Raw genomic sequence first — 18,106 nt, 5'->3', positions numbered from 1 at the left:
CCCCCCCATTCCCTATACCCCCCCGCCCCCCCATGGACCCCCCCATCTATCCCTATACCCCCCCCGCCCCCAGCACCCCCCATCTATCCCTATACCCCCCCGCCCCCCCCCATGGACCCCCCCATTCCCTATACCCCCCCCGCCCCCAGCACCCCCCATCTATCCCTATACCCCCCCGCCCCCCCCATGGACCCCCCCCATTCCCTATACCCCCCCGCCCCCCCCGCCCCCCCCATTCCTATACCCCCCCGCCCCCCCCCGCCCCCCCCATGGACCCCCCCATTCCTATACCCCCCCGCCCCCCCCGCCCCCCCCATGGACCCCCCCATTCCCTATACCCCCCGCCCCCCCCGCCCCCCCCATGGACCCCCCCATTCCCTATACCCCCCCGCCCCCAGCACCCCCCATCTATCCCTATACCCCCCGCCCCCCCCGCCCCCCCCATGGACCCCCCCCATTCCCTATACCCCCCCCGCCGCCCCCAGCACCCCCCCCATTCCCTATACCCCCCGCCCCCCATGGACCCCCCATCTATCCCTATACCCCCCCCGCCCCCAGCACCCCCCATCTATCCCTATACCCCCCGCCCCCCCCCGCCCCCAGCACCCCCCCATTCCCTATACCCCCCCGCCCCCCCATGGACCCCCCCATCTATCCCTATACCCCCCCGCCCCCAGCACCCCCATCTATCCCTATACCCCCCCGCCCCCCCCCGCCCCCAGCACCCCCCCATTCCTATACCCCCCCGCCCCCCCCGCCCCCCCCCATGGACCCCCCATTCCCTATACCCCCCCCGCCCCCAGCACCCCCCATCTATCCCTATACCCTCCCCGCCCCCCCCGCCCCCCCATGGACCCCCCATCCCTATACCCCCCCGCCCCCCCCCATGGACCCCCCCATCCCTATACCCCCCCGCCCCCCCCATGGACCCCCCCCATTCCCTATACCCCCCCCGCCCCCAGCACCCCCCATCTATCCCTATACCCTCCCCGCCCCCCCGCCCCCCCCATGGACCCCCCCCATTCCCTATACCCTCCCCGCCCCCAGCACCCCCCATCTATCCCTATACCCCCCCGCCCCCCCGCCCCCCCCATGGACCCCCCCATTCCCTATACCCCCCGCCCCCCCCCGCCCCCAGCACCCCCCCCCATTCCCTATACCCTCCCCGCCCCCCCCGCCCCCCCCATGGACCCCCCCATCCCTATACACCCCCCCCGCCCCTCCCCGCCCCCAGCACCCCCCCATCTATCCCTATACCCTCCCCGCCCCCCCCCATGGACCCCCCCATTCCCTATACACCCCCCCCGCCCCCAGCACCCCCCATCTATCCCTATACACCCCCCGCCCTCCCCCCGCCCCATGCCCCCCCCCATCTATCCCTATACACCCCCCCGCCCTCCCCCCCGCCCCCAGCACCCCCCCTCTATCCCTATACACCCCCCCGCCCTCCCCCCGCCCCATGCCCCCCCCCCATCTATCCCTATACACCCCCCGCCCCCAGGACCCCCCCATCTATCCCAAGTATCAGGGGGTAGCCGTGTTAGTCTGTATCTACAAAAACAACAAGGAGGCTGGTGGCACCTTAAAGACTAACAGATTTGTTTGGGCATAAGCTTTCATGGGTAAAAACCTCACTTCTTCACTCTATGCATCCGAAGAAGTGAGGTTTTTACCCACGAAAGCTTATGCCCAAACAAATCTGTTAGTCTTTAAGGTGCCACCAGACTCCTTGTTGTTTTTGTTTCCATCTATCCCAATACACCCTCCACGCCCCCCCCCCCCGCCCCATGGACCTCCCCCCCGCCCCATGGACCCCCCCCCCACTGATCTGTCCCTGCCCCGCCCCTGTCCGTCTGCACCCACGTGTCTCTTCTCGGTCCCCCTCCGCACAACCCCCCGCCCCTCCTTCCCTCTCCCCACCCACATCCATCTCCAGCCCCCTCCCCACACACCACCACCCCGCCCCCCAACAGAGGCACCTTCCCTGTGCCAGACAAACAGCCACATTGTCCCTCCTCCCACTCCATAGCTCTGGACCATGTAAAGCCCGCAGCCGAATGGGGAGGGGGGGACTACACTTCCCAGCATCCCCCTGTGCTTCCCCCCCCCCCCAGCTGCCAGCTTCCGGGCCAGCAGGCTGGCGGGGGCGGGGCCGTAGGGAGCTGCTCCCCCTTCCACGGGGTGTTTGGGATCCAGGGAGGACCATGCACGAGCGAGCCCTGGGCTGGGTAGCTGCAGCCCAGGCAAGTACCCCCAGGTAGGCAGCCTCCCCCCCCTCCCCTGCGCTACCCACTAGACCCCACTTCTCTCCCAGGTGGCCTGAAATTTACTCCCCTCCCACTCCCCGAAACTGAGGTCTCATTTCCCTGGCCTTCGCAGGACTCCTGGGTTCTCTCCCTGGCTCTGGGAGAGGGGTCAGGTCTAGGGGTTAGGGCAGGGGGGGCTGAGAGCCAGGACTCCTGGGTTCTATCCTGCACTCCACCACAGATACTTTGTGCGACCATGTGCACATCCCCGCTTGTGTGCCTCAGTTTCTCCTCTCTCCCCCAACCGGAGGCAGCAGGCCGCTCTGCGCTTGTGAAGTCCTGTCAGGGCGGCGGGGGGCGCGGCGTGCTGCCACTGATCCACTCAGTGTGTTCCCCGCTTCGCTTCCAGGCAGCCATGGACCCGGCGCCGGCAATGGAGGTTGGGGCCGAAATTGAAGTGACCGAAGATGGCGCACTGGAGGAGCTGCCGCTGCGGCTGGTACGTCCCGGCGCTCGTGTCTGAGCAGCGAGTGCGCCGGCTTGGGCGGGAGATGCAGCCATCTCTGAGGTGGGGCAGAGGCTGTTTATACAGGACCCCTCACCCGGCCCTGAGATGCGGCTGCCTCTGGAGGGGAGCGTGGGGGGCTGCTTAACAGTTTGAGACAGGAAGTGTATGAACCACACATTTTAGGACGGGTAGTTTTGGTCTGGACTCAGAACTTTACTTCACTTCCTGTCCGGGGGGAGGGATAGCTCAGTGGTTTGAGCATTGGCCTGCTAAACCCAGGGTTGTGAGTTCAATCCTTGAGGGGGCCACTTACGGATCTGGGGCAAAATCAGTACTTGGTCCTGCTAGTGAAGGCAGGGGGCTGGACTCAATGACCTTTCAAGGTCCCTTCCAGTTCTAGGAGATGGGATATCTCCATTATTTCTTTCTTTCTTTCATTTTGGAGGGACTCCATAGAGAACTTGTGGTGAGATGGGGGGATCTCCCCTGGCAGTCAGGGCTGGCCCCCTGGCAGCAATAGGGGTGCTGTGCTGCAGGAGGTGGGGAACCCCCAGTCAGGGCTGGCCCCGATTCCCCAGTGTGGCAGTAGAGGGCGCTGTATCACAGGGAGGAGTGTGGGGGTGCTCTCCCCTCCCACCCACTTACCTCCTTTTCATCCCCCCAGGAGAACGCTAAGAACTGCCTCTCATGGGAAGGCCTGGAAGCCTCCAGCAGCGATGACGATGGGGAGACCACCACCCCCACCTCCCTGCCCCCCTTGCGCCCACCCCGGCCCCTGGCGCCAAACCTGCTGGCTCCCCACTTCGCCACCAAATCGCTGCCTCTGGAGAACATCATTGTCCCCTTCCGCCCGGGGCCTGCCACCGCCCCGGGGACCCAAGCGTTCGGGGCCTACCAGTGTCAGGAGTGCTGCCAGGTCTTTGTGGAGGAGTGGCACTATCTCCAGCACGCCCAGGAGCACGCCCAGGAGCTGGCCCGGCGGCCCCGGCTGGCCCTGCCCCACTCCCTGCCCCGGAGGAAGCAGCGCTGCCCGGACTGCGGAAAGAGATTCTCCCACCAGTCCCACTTCACCAGGCACGTCAAGTGGCACCTCAAGCTGGCGCAGGCGGGCATCCGGGTGCAGCGGAGACGGGGGGCCCGGCCTTGTTCCCTCACCTCCTACGTCTACCAGCCGATGGGCGCCGGGAAGAACCAGGCGGGTTCTGGGGACGTCCCCTGTCCGCCGGCCAACTGGGGGGGTTCGCCCGGCCTCAGGAAACAGCAGGGTGGGGCCCACCCCGGGAGGCGTGTGGGGCAGACAAAGGGGCGTCAGATGCCCGAGGCCCGGACAGCGAGCAAGGAGCAGGGCACAGAAGGGCCCAAAGGGACCCGGCCGCGTAGACCGACTCTGGGCCGGGAGTTCAGCCTGCCTAGGCCAGTTGGCATGAGTCTTACCCAGCCAATGAACATGGAGGACGAGGGGCGGGTGGCCAACTTCGACAGCAAGGTTGTCATGAGTCCGCCGCAGCCAATGAATGGCCAGGTTGGCGGGAGCGCGCTTCAGGCGGCCATCTTGGACAGCCAAATTGGTGGGAGCACATTTCAGGCAGCCATCTTGGATGGCCAGGTTGGTGGGAGCACTCTCAGGACACTGGTCATCAATACTGAGGAGCAGGCGGCCATCTTGGATGGCCAGATTGATGGGAGCCCTCTCAGGACGCTGGTCATCAATTCTGAGGAGCAAGCGGCCATCTTGGAGAGCCTGGTAGGCGCCAGCCCTCTCCACTCTTTCCGGACCGTGGTGGTGGGAGCTGAGGAGCCGGCGGCCATCTTGGAAGGCCAAGTTGGCGTGAGTCCCCTCCACCCCATGCCCCTGCGGGCTGAGGAGCTCCCGCCTTCGTTGTTCCTGGAAGCCGAGCCCGGCCTCAGCACGGCGGTGGATGCGGTGACCCTCCGCCTGGTCCCGTTGCTCCCTGACCCCCAGGGGCTCGTCCCGTGGGGCAGCCAGATGGTGGGGGAGCTTCCTGACGAGGCCGGAGACTCTCAGCCCACGGCTTTCCAGCTCACGGGCTACCTCCCGCCGCTCAACCAACAGTGCCGACCCCCAGGCCCGCTCAAACTTCCCCCCTCCCCGCGGGCCCCCTTGCTCCTCCACCTGGTGCCCACCCACCCTGGCGAGCTGCCCCAGGTGCTGGAGCTGGAGTACGCACCAGGCGGTGGGCTGGCAGCGGAGCCCTGGCCGGGGGGCGTGGCACCAGAGGCCGGGGACGACTTTATCGTGGTGGAGCTGGAGGCGGACGCTGGTGGGCGGGAGGAGGTGGTGGCCGGCCAGCCTGGCACTGCGGGGCCTGAGAGCTCCTTGGACGCCAGCAGGCGCCGGCATTTCTGGTGCCCGGACTGCGGGGTGCGCTACGGCCGGGCGTCCCAGCTCCGCTCCCACCGCCGCGGGCTAGGGCACCAGCTATGTGGCTGCGGCCGGCCCTTCCGGGGCCTCCTCCACCTCCTGCGGCACCAGCTCTGGCAGCTGGAGGGCGCCGCCTTCCTCTGCGCCGCCTGTGGGGAGGCGCTGAAGGGTCGCTGGGCACTGGGCCGCCATGGGGGGCGGCACCCCGGCGCCCCCTGCTTCCGCTGCCCCTGTGGGGCGGGCTTCCAGCGCCTGCCTCGCTACCTCTGGCACCGGATCCGGAACCAGCCGCCTGGCCTGGGCGTCTACAGCCTGGACAGCTTCCTCACCCCGGCCTGAGCGGGGCCGCACGGGGCCTGTGCCCTCCAGGGGGCGCCAGCTGCTACCCAGCCTCCTGGCAGGGACTGGCTGGCTCAGGGGGGCAGGGAATGCGACATGGGGCCTGTTCTCTCTAGGGGGCGCCGGCTCCCATCCAGCCCCAGGGCAGGGACTGGCTGGCTCAGGGGGGCGGGGAATGGGGCACTGGGCCTTTCCCCTCTAGGGGACGCCGGCTCTCATCCGGCTCCATGGCAGGGACTGGCTGGCTCAGGGGGGCGGGAAATGGGGCCTTTCCCCTCTCGGGAGTGCTGGCTTCCATCCTGGGTCTGGCTGGTGCTGAGTGACCTGATTCTTGTTCTAATTAGATTGTTCCTAATTAAAGAGCTAAAGCGCAGCGGTTGTCACGACCTTTTCTCCCCCACCCCGGGGGGCACTGGCGATTTCTCAGGGTGCCCCCCCACCCAACACCATTCCGAAATTGTGGAAGCAGAGGGATTGAGGGGCTCCTCAGACTCCCTGAAGCTGGTCCCCCAGCCAGCCCCCCATCTTTTCCAGCACCCCGCAGCCCTCCCTTCTCTTTAGGGGGGCCAGGCCGAGCTCCGCCAAGCAAGGAGCGGACCCAGAAGTCCGGGAGAGCCCCTAGGGTTGGGGGAAGGAAACAGAGCATTGGCAGTAGAAAAGGGGGTGTCCCTGGGATTGGGGGGCCTTGGCGAGATGTAGGTGAAAGGGGCTGTGAATGGGAAGGGGAGCTGACATCGTGGGGAGCAGGCTGCAGGGAGAGGGGGGGCTGAAATTGAAGGGTCCTGGGGGTGGACTGGCAGGAGTAGGGGATGACCAATGGGGAAGGGGCGTCAGGGGCCCTTTATGGGGAGACGGGGGCTGGTGTGGGGAAGGGGGCTGCTGAAGGGGAGGGGATTTTTGGACCCAGGGCAGCTGAGCTCAGAAGTAAGGAAGAGAGGCCGAGGCGGGCACGTGGGCAAACGGCTCTTTTATTTCCAATGCGGAAGCTCTGTCTGTAACCATCAGACCGAGGGGAGCCAGTGTGCCAGGCGCTGTCCAGCAGCACGGCTGGGCATCCAGCACCCCACGCGCCAGGCACTGTATGGCAGACCTGCTGGGCACCTGCACCCCGGGATGTCAGGCAAGGGACAGCAGCCCGGCTGGGCATTCGGGGGACTGTAGGGGTGCCCCAGCCCTTCCCGCTCCCGCACACCAGGCACTGGACAAACCCCAATCCCCAAAGCTGGTCCCTGCACCAAAGGGCTGACAGTCAGCTGCGAAACACCCCCCGCAACCCCAGTGGGTAATTCACACCCTTGATCTAACCCTGCTGGGGCTATCAGAGAATCTCAGGGTTGGAAGGGACCTCAGGAGGTGTCTAGTCCAACCCCCTGCTCAAAGCAGGACCAACCCCAACTAAATCCTCCCAGCCAGGGCTTTGTCAAGCCGGGCCTTAGAAACTTCCAAGGAAGGAGATTCCAACACCACCCTAGGGAACCCATTCCAGTGCTTCACCACCCTCCTAGTGAAATAGTGTTTCCTAATATCCAACCTAGACCTCCCCCACTGCAACTTGAGACCATTACTCCTTGTCATGTCATGGGGACCCTGTTATTTTAGGGGATTCCAGTCCCCCCCCACACACACACACTTCTGGTTTCCATTTTTGCCTGAGATGTTCCCGACTCTAAGCCCAAATGGCTAGACAGGTACCCTTTGCCTGGTGCTGAGATGCAGCCACCTCTGGGGTGGGGCACAGGGGCTGTTTATGCAGGGACCCCTCGGTGCTGAGATGCAGCCACCTCCAGGGGGTTAGGACAGCACGTGAGGGAGAACTGAAACTGCAGCGGGGAGTTTAGGGAAGCAGAAGGGAATCACGGGAGCGGGGCTTTGTCCAGGATGCCTGGGTCCACGCCCTGAGTCTGGGGCGGGAGGGGAAACCAGGAGGGCCCTAGTGCCCACAAGGGGCTGAGGCCTCGGGTTTGCCTCTTGGCTGAAACGTACAAGGCACCGGCGTCCCCTGCATTAAACCCCACGCTCAAGGGGCTGTTCCTGCCCTGGCTATTTCGTGGTGCTCCAGGCTGGGCAGCGACAAGAACCGGCGTTGGGCGCGCCTGGTGCTGTACGCACGGCCATTTGCCCCAGGTGACGGTCGTGCCCTCCATGGTCTGCCTCCTGGGCACTTGGTGCAAGCGTGCACAACCTTGTCTGAAGGGGGGAACCACTCTCTTTCACACTTAGCCCCCTTGCACACTGAGCCACCACCTGTCATGACACCCATGTGCTCTGTATTTCATGTTTCTACAGGCTCGCACATCTGCTCACGATCCCAAAGCCCCTTGTGCAAAGCAGGTGCTTTCCAAGTCTCGCACACTGGGTCCTTCGCATGGCAGAGCCCCTGGTGCAAAGCATGCATCTGCCGTGTTTCACAGATGGCATCCCTCACATGCCTGTTCACAGTCACAGTGTCTCTGGTGCAAAGCACAGGCTGGTCATGTTTCACAGCCTGGCTCTTTTGCACAACGGCTCACATTCACCGCTTACCCTTGTGCACAGCGTGGGCCTGTCGTGTCTCACACCCTGGAGACTTCACAATCCCAGAGCCCCTTGTGCAAAGCGTGTGTCTTCCCTCACTCACATCCTGGATTCCTCACACACCTGCTGCCAGTCACAGTACCTCTTGTGCAGAGCACACTCTGTCTGTCTCTCAGACCCTCAGTCCCACGCAGGGCTGCTCGCACTCGGAGCTCCCCTCGTGCAAAGCGTGTGCCTTCCCTGGCTCACATCCTGGATCCCTCGCACACCTGTTCACAACCACAAATCTACTGGTGTGAAGCACGTGCCTTCCATCTTCTGCAGCTTGGGTCTTCGCACACCTGCTCACAGCTGGGGGTGCCCTGCCGCAAAGTGTGGGCCCGCGGCGTGGATTGTTCCCCAGTGGGGATCCCCTCGAGGAAGGCGCGTGCCTCCGTGTTTCCCCCGACAGCGGCCTTGACCCTAACCAGCCCCCATCGGGTGTGTGACCCCCTTGCACTTCGGAGCTGGGGGGAGCACAGGCAACCTGCGGTACCGCCCTGCGGCCACCAGGTGGCGCTGTTGTCCACCCATTCCCAGCCCCCAAGTGGTGTCTCCTTCAGCCAGGGGACAGGGGGCTGAGTTCCTGCAGGCCCCTATGGGGCAGGCGCCCCCTGGACCAGGGTCTGGGCTCCAACGCCGGGTCAACCCCTCCTCACTGGCCTGCGGAGCAGGGAGAAACGGAGCCCTTCGTGGGGGATGGGGGGCGGATGTGGGGAAGGGGGCAGCTGAAAGGGGGGGGGGGAGATTTTGGGACCCAGGGCAGCCGAACTCAGAAGTAAAGAAGAGAGGCCGAGGCGGGCACGTGGGCAAACGGCTCTTTTATTTCCAATGCAGCAGCTGTGTCTGTAACCATCAGACCGACGGGAGCCAGTGCGCCAGGCGCTGTATGGCATCACGGCTGGGCATCTAGCACTCCAGGGCCCCGCCCGCCAGGTGCTGTACGGCATCACGGCTGGGCATTCGGGGTTCTATGGGGGTGCCTCAGTCCCCCCCCACCCCGGATGCCAGCCACTGGACAAACCCCAACCCCAAAGCTGGTCCCTGCCCCGAAGAGCTGACGGCCACGAAACGCCCACCATCACCTCTGCAGGTTACTTCACACCCTCCATCTAACCCCGCTGGGGCTGTCATGTCACGTTAATTGAGGGGATTCCAGTTCCACTCTCTCTCTCTCTCTCTCTCTTCCGATTCCCATTTTTGCCTGAGAAGTTCCTGACTAAGCCCAAATGGCTAGACAGGCACCCTTTGCCCGGCGCTGAGATGCAGCCACCTCCGGGGGTTTAGGACAGCATGTGAGGGAGAACTGAAACTGCAGTGGGGAGTTTAGGGAAGCAGAAGGGAATCACGGGAGCTGAGCTTTGGCCAGGACGTCTGGGTTCATGCCCTGAGTCTGGTGTGGGTGGGGGAACCAGGAGGGCTGAGGCCTTGGGTTTGCCTCTTGGCTGAAACGTGCAAGGCACCGGTGCCCCCTGCATTAAACACCACGCTCAAGGGGCCGTTATTTCATGGTGCTCCAGGCTGGGCAGTGACAAGAACCGGCCTTGGGCGCGCCTGGTGCTGTACGCACGGCCATTTGCCCCGGGTGAGGGTCGTGCCCTCCATGGTCTGCCTCCTGGGCACTTGGTGCGAGTGTGCACAACCTTGTCTGAAGAGGGGAACCACTCTCTTTGACACTTAGCCCCCTTGCACCCTGAGCCACCACCTGTCATGACACCCATGTGCTCTGTATTTCACGTTTCTACGGGCTTGCACGTCTGCTCATGATCCCAAAGCCCCTTGTGCAAAGCAGGTGCTTTCCAAGTCTCGCACACTGGGTCCCTTGCATGCCAGTACCCCTGGTGCAAAGCATGCATCTGCCGTGTTTCACAGCCGGCATCCCTCACATGCCTGTTCACAGTCATGGTGCCCCTGGTGCAAAGGGCAGGATGGTCATGTTTCACAGCCTGGCTCTTTTGCACAATAGCTCACATTCACCGCTCGCTCTTGTGCACAGCATGGGCCTGCCGTGTCTCACACCCTGGAGCCTTCACAATCCCAGCTCCCCTTGTGCAAAGCGTGTGTCTTCCCTCACTCACATCCTGGATCCCTCACACACCTGCTGCCAGTCACAGCACCTCTTGTGCAGAGCACACTCTGTCTGTCTCTCAGACCCTCAGTCCCACGCAGGGCTGCTCGCACTCGGAGCTCCCCTCGTGCAAAGCGTGTGCCTTCCCTGGCTCACATCCTGGGTCCCTCGCAAGATCACAGATCTACTGGTGTGAAGCACGTGCCTTCCATCTTCTGCAGCTTGGGTCTTTGCACGCCCGCTCATAGCTGGGGGTGCCCTGCCGCAAAGTGTGGGCCCGCTGTGTGGATTGTTCCCCAGTGGGGATCCCCTCAAGGCAGGCGCGCGCCGTATGTGACCCTTCGGGTGTGTGACCCCCTTGCACTTTGGAGTTGGGGGGGCCCCCACAGGCAACCTGCGGTACCGCCCTGCGGCCACCAGGTGGCGCTGTTGTCCACCCATTCCCAGCCCCCCAAGTGGTGTCTCCTTCAGTCAGGGGACAGGGGGCTGAGTCCCTCCAGGCAGGGCCGGATTAACTTTTTGTGGGCCTGGCACCAAACATATTTGTGGGCCCCCATTGGGGAAACAGGGCATGTGATGGGGGCGGTCCGCAGAGCGAGGGGCCGGTTGGGGGCTCTCATAACTATAAAGGGAAGGGTAATAGCTGTCCTGTGTACAGTACTATAAAATCCCTCCTGGCCAGAGACTCCAAAATCCTTTTCCATGTAAAGGATTAAGAAGCTCAGGTAACCTGGCTGGCATCTGACCTAAAGGACCAATAAGGGGACAAGATACTTTCAAATCTTGGGGGGGGAAGGCTTTTGTTTGTGTTCTTTGGTTGGGGGTGTGTTCGCTCTCGGGACTGAGAGGGACCAGACATCAATCCAGGTTCTCCACATCTTTCTAAACAAGTCTCTCCTATTTCAAACTTGTAAGTAAATAGCCAGGCAAGGCGTGTTAGTTTTCCTTTGTTTTTCTCAACTTGTAAATGTACCTTTTACTAGAGTGTTTATCTCTGTTTGCTGTACTTTGAACCTGAGACTAGAGGGGAGTCCTCTGAGCTCTTTAAGTTTGATTACCCTGTAAGGTTAATTTCCATACTGATTTTACAGAGATGATTTTTACCTTTTTCTTTAATTAAAAACCTTCTTTTTAAGAACCTGATTGATTTTTCCTTGTTTTAGATCCAAAGGGGTTTTGGATCTTGATTCACCAGGAGTTGGTGGGAGGAAGGAGGGGAATGGTTAATTTCCCCTTGTTTTAAATCCAAGGGGTTTGGATTTATTTTCACCAGGAAATGGGTGAAGGTTTTTCAAGGCTTCCCAGGGAGGGAATCCATTGGAAATGGTGGCAGCGGAACCAGAGCTAAGCTGGTAGTTAAGCTTAGAAGTTTTCATGCAGGCCCCTACATTTGTACCCTAAAGTTCAAAGTGGGGATCCAGACCTAACATGGTGGATAGCGGTGGGATCATTTTAAACCCAAAAGCCAGTGAGATTTTTTTTTCCTTCTAGCTGCTTGGAAAGCCGAGCTGGAAGTAGATAGATGCATATCTTATCTCTCCTTGCCTGAAGGCAGAGGTGTTAAGTTCTTTTAACAGGTCCTTTGTTAAGAGAAGTGTTCAAATGAGCAAACAAAGCTAAAGGGAATTTACAAGCTGAATTGTTTTTTTTTTTTCTTTTTACATCCTCGGGAGTAGCTAGTTAGAAAGTTTCTGTTAACTCAGCAGCAGCCAGAGCTGAGAGCTTCCCAGTTTCAGTCAACTGCAAAGGGGGTGACCCAGCATAAGAAAACAGGAAAATGACTACCAAAGAAGAAAAAGCCAAAGAGGAGGCCCACAAGAGAGAGATAGAGCTGAGAGACAGAGAGGAGAAAGCCAAAGAGGGGGCCCACAAGAGAGAGATGGAGCTAAAAGAAAGAGAAGAAAAAGCCAAAAAAGAGGCCCATGAAAGAGAGATGGAGCTGGAAAAAGCCAAAGAGGAGGCTCACAAGAGAACTATGGAGCTGAAAGAGAAAGAGATGGAGGAGAGAGAAAAAGAAAGGAAGCATGAACTGGAAGTAGCAAAGGCTAAGCAGGATGCACCAGCCAATGCTAACAACCCCCCTCCAGGTACCACTTCCCATCCCAGAAAATTCCCCACCTACAAGGCAGGCGATGATACTGAGGCCTTCTTAGAAAATTTTGAAAGGGCCTGCCTTGGATACAGCATCGCTGCAGACCAGTACATGGTAGAGCTGAGGCCGCAGCTCAGTGGACCCTTAGGAGAGGTGGCGGCTGAAATGCCTAAGGAACACATGAACAGTTATGAACTTTTTAAAAACAAGGCCAGACTCAGAATGGGGCTAACACCCGAGCATGCCCGTCGGCGGTTCAGAGCCCTAAAGTGGAAACCCGATGTGTCATTTACCCGTCATGCCTACCACATTGACAAAAATTGTGATGCCTGGGTATCAGGAGCAAATGTTCAATCTCTGGAAGATCTACTTTCCCTAGTAAAAATGGAGCAGTTTTTAGAGGGTGTTCCTGAGGAAATAGAAAGGTACATCCTAGATAGGAAGCCCAAAACTGTAACTGAGGCGGGGGAGATTGGAGCCCAATGGGTGGAGGTGGCAGAAAAGAAAAAAACTAGTAGCAGTTGGAGCGAATATCAGAAGGAGCAACCCGAAACCAAACCTTACCGCCGGGGACAACCCAAGGCCCCACCCACATCCCAAGGGAAACCCCAGACGCCTTCTCACCCCACCACACCAGTCTCCACCAACCAACATCGTCCCGGTGATACCTTAGCAGGGCGATGTTTTAAATGTAATGAACTGGGACATATAAAGGCTCACTGCCCCAAGAACCCCAACCGATTACAGTTCATTACATCCCAATCACACCAAAGATCCCCAAACCCAGATGCCCCTCTCATACCCTCGGAGCGAAGGGAAACCTTGAGAGTGGGCGGAAAGAAGGTTACCGCTTGGAGGGACACTGGGGCTCAAGTGTCAACTATCCACCAATCCCTAGTGGACCCCAAACTCATCAACCCAGAGGCTACAGTGACAATTCAACCCTTCGTGTCACAATCTGTAACCTTGCCTACAGCCACGTTGCATGTCCAGTACAAGGGCTGGTCAGGAATGTGGACTTTTGCAGTCTATGACAATTATCCCATTCCCATGCTGCTGGGGGAAGACTTGGCCAACCATGTGAAGCTAGCCAAGAGGGTGGGAATAGTCACCCGCAGCCAGGCTAAGCAAGCTTTCACCCCCATCCCTGTTCCTGAGCCGTCCACCAGGGCCCCGTCTGTGTTACCGGAGACCCAGACAAAGGTGGTGGAACTGGATCCCCTGCCAACGACTGCAACAGCCGTAGTGGATCCAATCCCAGAGACCCAGCCAAAGCCAGTCCCAGAACCGGAACTGGCAACGCAACCAGCACCAGAACCATTGCCAGCCCTGAGTCCAGCGCTTGCAAACCCGTCTACAACTCCAACGCCAGAGGGCACTAACGAGCCTGAACTGGCAGAAGCAGCAGATAACCCTACCCAAGAGGCTCAGCCAGAGCCTGAGATACCACATAGTGCACCAGAGGACAGCGGATCACAGTCAATGGAAACAGCCTCAGCACCTGCATCACTTCCAGAGGGACCAAGCCCCAGTCCACAGTCCAAGGAGGAACTGATGTCTCCAGCATCAAGGGAACAGTTCCAGGCCGAGCAGGAAGCAGATGACAGCCTTCAGAAAGCTTGGGCGGCGGCGCGGAGCACCTCACCGCCTCTCAGCTCTTCTAACCGATCCCGGTTTGTTGTAGAACAAGGACTTTTATACAAGGAGACTCTTTCTGGTGGGCACCAGGAAGACTGGCATCCTCAAAGACAGTTGGTAGTTCCCACTAAGTATCGGGTAAAGCTCTTGAGCTTAGCCCATGATCATCCCAGTGGCCATTCTGGGGTGAACAGAACCAAGGACCGGTTGGGGAAGTCCTTCCACTGGGAGGGAATGGGCAAGGACGTTGCTAATTATGTCCGGTCTTGTGAGGTGTGCCAACGAGTGGGAAAGCCCCAAGACCAGGTTAAAGCCCCTCTCCAGCCACTACCCATAATTGAGGTCCCATTTCAGCGCGTAGCTGTGGATATTCTGGGTCCTTTCCCAAAGAAGACACCCAGAGGAAAGCAGTACGTACTGACTTTCATGGATTTTGCTACCCGATGGCCGGAAGCAGTACCCTTAAGCAACACCAGGGCTAAAAGTGTGTGCCAGGCATTAACAGACATTTTTGCTATGCATCCGAAGAAGTGAGGTTTTAACTCACGAAAGCTTATGCCCAAATAAATCTGTTAGTCTTTAAGGTGCCACCAGACTCCTTGTTGTTTTTGCCAGGGTAGGTTGGCCCTCCGACATCCTTACAGATTCGGGAACTAACTTCCTGGCAGGAACCATGGAAAACCTGTGGGAAGCTCATGGGGTGAATCACTTGGTTGCCACCCCTTACCACCATGAAACCAATGGCCTGGTGGAGAGGTTTAATGGAACTTTGGGGGCCATGATACATAAATTCGTAAATGAACACTCCAATGATTGGGACCTAGTGTTGCAGCAGTTGCTTTTTGCCTACAGGGCTGCACCACATCCCAGTTTAGGGTTTTCACCATTTGAACTTGTGTATGGCCGCGAGGTTAAGGGGCCATTACAGTTGGTGAAGCAGCAATGGGAGGGGTTTACGCCTTCTCCAGGAACAAACATTCTAGACTTTGTAAGCAACCTATAAAGCACCCTCCGACACTCTTTGGCCCTTGCTAAAGAAAACCTAAAGAATGCTCAGGAAGAGCAAAAGGCCTGGTATGATAATCATTCCAGAGAACGGTCCTTCAAAGTAGGAGACCAAGTCATGGTCTTAAAGGCAATCCAGGCCCATAAAATGGAAGCGTCGTGGGAAGGACCATTCACGGTCCAGGAGCGCCTAGGAGCTGTTAACTATCTCATAGCCTCCCCCACCTCCAACATAAAGCCTAAGGTATACCATGTTAATTCTCTTAAGCCCTTTTATTCCAGAGAATTAAACGTTTGCCAGTTTACAGCCCAAGAAACAGATGACGCGGAGTGGCCTGAAGGTGTCTACTATGAAGGAAAAAAGGATGGTGGCGTGGAAGAGGTGAACCTCTCCACGACCCTTGGACGTCTGCAGCGACAGCAGATCAAGGAGCTGTGCACAAGCTTTGCACCAATTTTCTCAGCCACTCCAGGATGGACCGAACGGGCATACCACTCCATTGACACAGGTAATGCTCACCCTATTAGAACCCCACCCTACCGGGAGTCACCTCATGCCAAAACTGCTATACAAAGGGAGATCCAGGACATGCTACAGATGGGTATAATCCGCCCTTCTAAGAGTGCATGGGCATCTCCAGTGGTTCTAGTTCCCAAACCAGATGGGGAAATACGCTTTTGCGTGGACTACCGTAAGCTAAATGCTGTAACTCGTCCTGACAACTATCCAATGCCACGCACAGATGAGCTATTGGAGAAATTGGGACATGCCCAATTCATCTCTACTTTAGACTTAACCAAGGGGTACTGGCAAGTACCACTAGATGAACCCGCTAAGGAAAGGTCAGCCTTCGTCACCCAGGCAGGGGTGTATGAATTCAATGTACTCCCTTTCGGGTTGCGAAATGCACCCGCCACCTTCCAAAGACTTGTAGATGGTCTCCTAGCGGGATTGGGAGAATCTGCAGTTGCCTACCTCGATGATGTGGCCATTTTTTCTGATTCATGGGCAGAGCACATGGAGCACCTGGAAAAAGTTTTCGAGCGCATCCAGCAGGCAGGACTAACTGTTAAGGCTAAAAAGTGTCAAATAGGCCAAAACAGAGTGACTTACCTGGGGCACCAGGTGGGTCAAGGAACTATAAATCCCATACAGGCCAAAGTGGATGCTATCCAAAAGTGGCCGGTTCCAAAGTCTAAGAAACAGGTCCAATCCTTCTTAGGGTTGGCTGGATATTATAGGCGATTTGTACCCCACTACAGCCAAATTGCCGCCCCGCTGACAGACCTAACCAGAAAGAAACAGCCAAATGCAGTTCAGTGGACTGATGAGTGTCAAAAGGCCTTTAACCAGCTTAAGGCGACACTCATGTCTGACCCTGTGCTAAGGGCCCCAAACTTTAACAAACCGTTCCTAGTAACCACAGATGCGTCCGAGCGAGGCGTGGGAGCAGTTTTAATGCAGGAAGGACCGGATCAAGAATTCCATCCTGTCGTGTTTCTCAGTAAGAAACTGTCTGAGAGGGAAAGCCATTGGGCAATCAGCGAAAAGGAATGCTACGCCATTGTGTACGCGCTGGAAAAGCTACGCCCATATGTTTGGGGACAGCGTTTCCAACTACAAACAGACCATGCTGCGCTACAGTGGCTTCATACCGCCAAGGGAAATAACAAAAAACTTCTTCGGTGGAGTTTAGCTCTCCAAGATTTTGATTTTGAAATACAACACATTTCGGGAGCTTCTAACAAAGTGGCTGATGCACTCTCCCGGGAAAGTTTCCCAGAGTTAACTGGTTAACAATTGTTCTTGGAATGAAACATATTGTTAGTTTTTATATAATCAGTAGTATGTCTAAAGGTACATGTGTCTTATTAACTCTGTTTTCTCCTAGAACTCCAGGAAGAAATCACAGCCAGTGTGGAACCGAACATCCAACACTATCTGTGATTTGGGGGGCGTGTCATAACTATAAAGGGAAGGGTAATAGCTGTCCTGTGTACAGTACTATAAAAATCCCTCCTGGCCAGAGACTCCAAAATCCTTTTCCATGTAAAGGGTTAAGAAGCTCAGGTAACCTGGCTGGCATCTGACCTAAAGGACCAATAAGGGGACAAGATACTTTCAAATCTTGGGGGGGGAAGGCTTTTGTTTGTGTTCTTTGGTTGGGAGTGTGTTCGCTCTCGGGACTGAGAGGGACCAGACATCAATCCAGGTTCTCCACATCTTTCTAAACAAGTCTCTCCTATTTCAAACTTGTAAGTAAATAGCCAGGCAAGGCGTGTTAGTTTTCCTTTGTTTTTCTCAACTTGTAAATGTACCTTTTACTAGAGTGTTTATCTTTGTTTGCCGTACTTTGAACCTGAGACTAGAGGGGAGTCCTCTGAGCTCTTTAAGTTTGATTACCCTGTAAGGTTAATTTCCATACTGATTTTACAGAGATGATTTTTACCTTTTTCTTTAATTAAAAACCTTCTTTTTAAGAACCTGATTGATTTTTCCTTGTTTTAGATCCAAAGGGGTTTTGGATCTTGATTCACCAGGAGTTGGTGGGAGGAAGGAGGGGGGGTGGTTAATTTCTCCCTGTTGTAGATCCCAGGGGGGGTTGGAACTGATTCACCAGGAGTTGGTGGGAGGAAGGAGGGGAATGGTTAATTTCCCCTTGTTTTAAATCCAAGGGGTTTGGATTTGTTTTCACCAGGGAATGGGTGAAGGTTTTTCAAGGCTTCCCAGGGAGGGAATCCATTGAAATGGTGGCAGCCGAACCAGAGCTAAGCTGGTAGTTAAGCTTAGAAGTTTTCATGCAGGCCCCTACATTTGTACCCTAAAGTTCAAAGTGGGGATCCAGCCCTGACAGGGGCAATGAGACGCAGCGCAGCAGGAGTGGCCCCACTCAGCCCAGCACAAGGGCACTGTTTACAACCCCCAAAGTGCTAGGGGCACACTGTCCCGCCCAGCCCTGTGCTGCCAGCGTGCCCCATCCACACTGCCCCCGGGCCCAGTGCCCTGCCCTTATGCCAGCGCCCCCTCACCCAGAGACTTCCCCCACAGATCCCTATGCCCAGCACCCCCTGCCTAGAGACCCCTCCCGCTGATATCCCACCACAACTACACAGCACCCTGCACACCATACCCCCTGCCCAGCTCCCCCCCACAGATCCCCTCCTGTCCAGCACCCCCTTCACAGTCCCCCCATCACAGCTGCACAGCGCCCCATATTCCGGAGGGAATTCTACAGCAAATTCTGGGCATCATATTTTAAAATTATGATTTTTT

At 57.9% G+C, this 18,106-nt stretch overlaps 1 protein-coding gene across 1 annotated transcript; it reads left to right on the top strand.

The window, feature by feature from the left end:
* Positions 1 to 2,177: 2,177 nt before the first annotated feature.
* On the top strand, positions 2,178 to 5,849 carry LOC128827532 (uncharacterized). Its single transcript, XM_054011469.1, has 3 exons — positions 2,178 to 2,257; positions 2,656 to 2,745; positions 3,419 to 5,849. Exons 2-3 carry the CDS (start codon positions 2,662 to 2,664, stop codon positions 5,474 to 5,476), a joined length of 2,142 nt encoding a protein of 713 aa, XP_053867444.1. The 5' UTR covers positions 2,178 to 2,257; positions 2,656 to 2,661; the 3' UTR covers positions 5,477 to 5,849.
* Positions 5,850 to 18,106: the final 12,257 nt, after the last annotated feature.

The sequence above is a fragment of the Malaclemys terrapin genome, chromosome 21, assembly GCF_027887155.1.
Source record: "Malaclemys terrapin pileata isolate rMalTer1 chromosome 21, rMalTer1.hap1, whole genome shotgun sequence".
Classification (NCBI taxonomy): domain Eukaryota; kingdom Metazoa; phylum Chordata; order Testudines; family Emydidae; genus Malaclemys; species Malaclemys terrapin.
The sequence above is the reverse complement of the archived record's forward strand: the minus strand, read 5'-3'. Positions and strand labels throughout refer to the sequence as shown.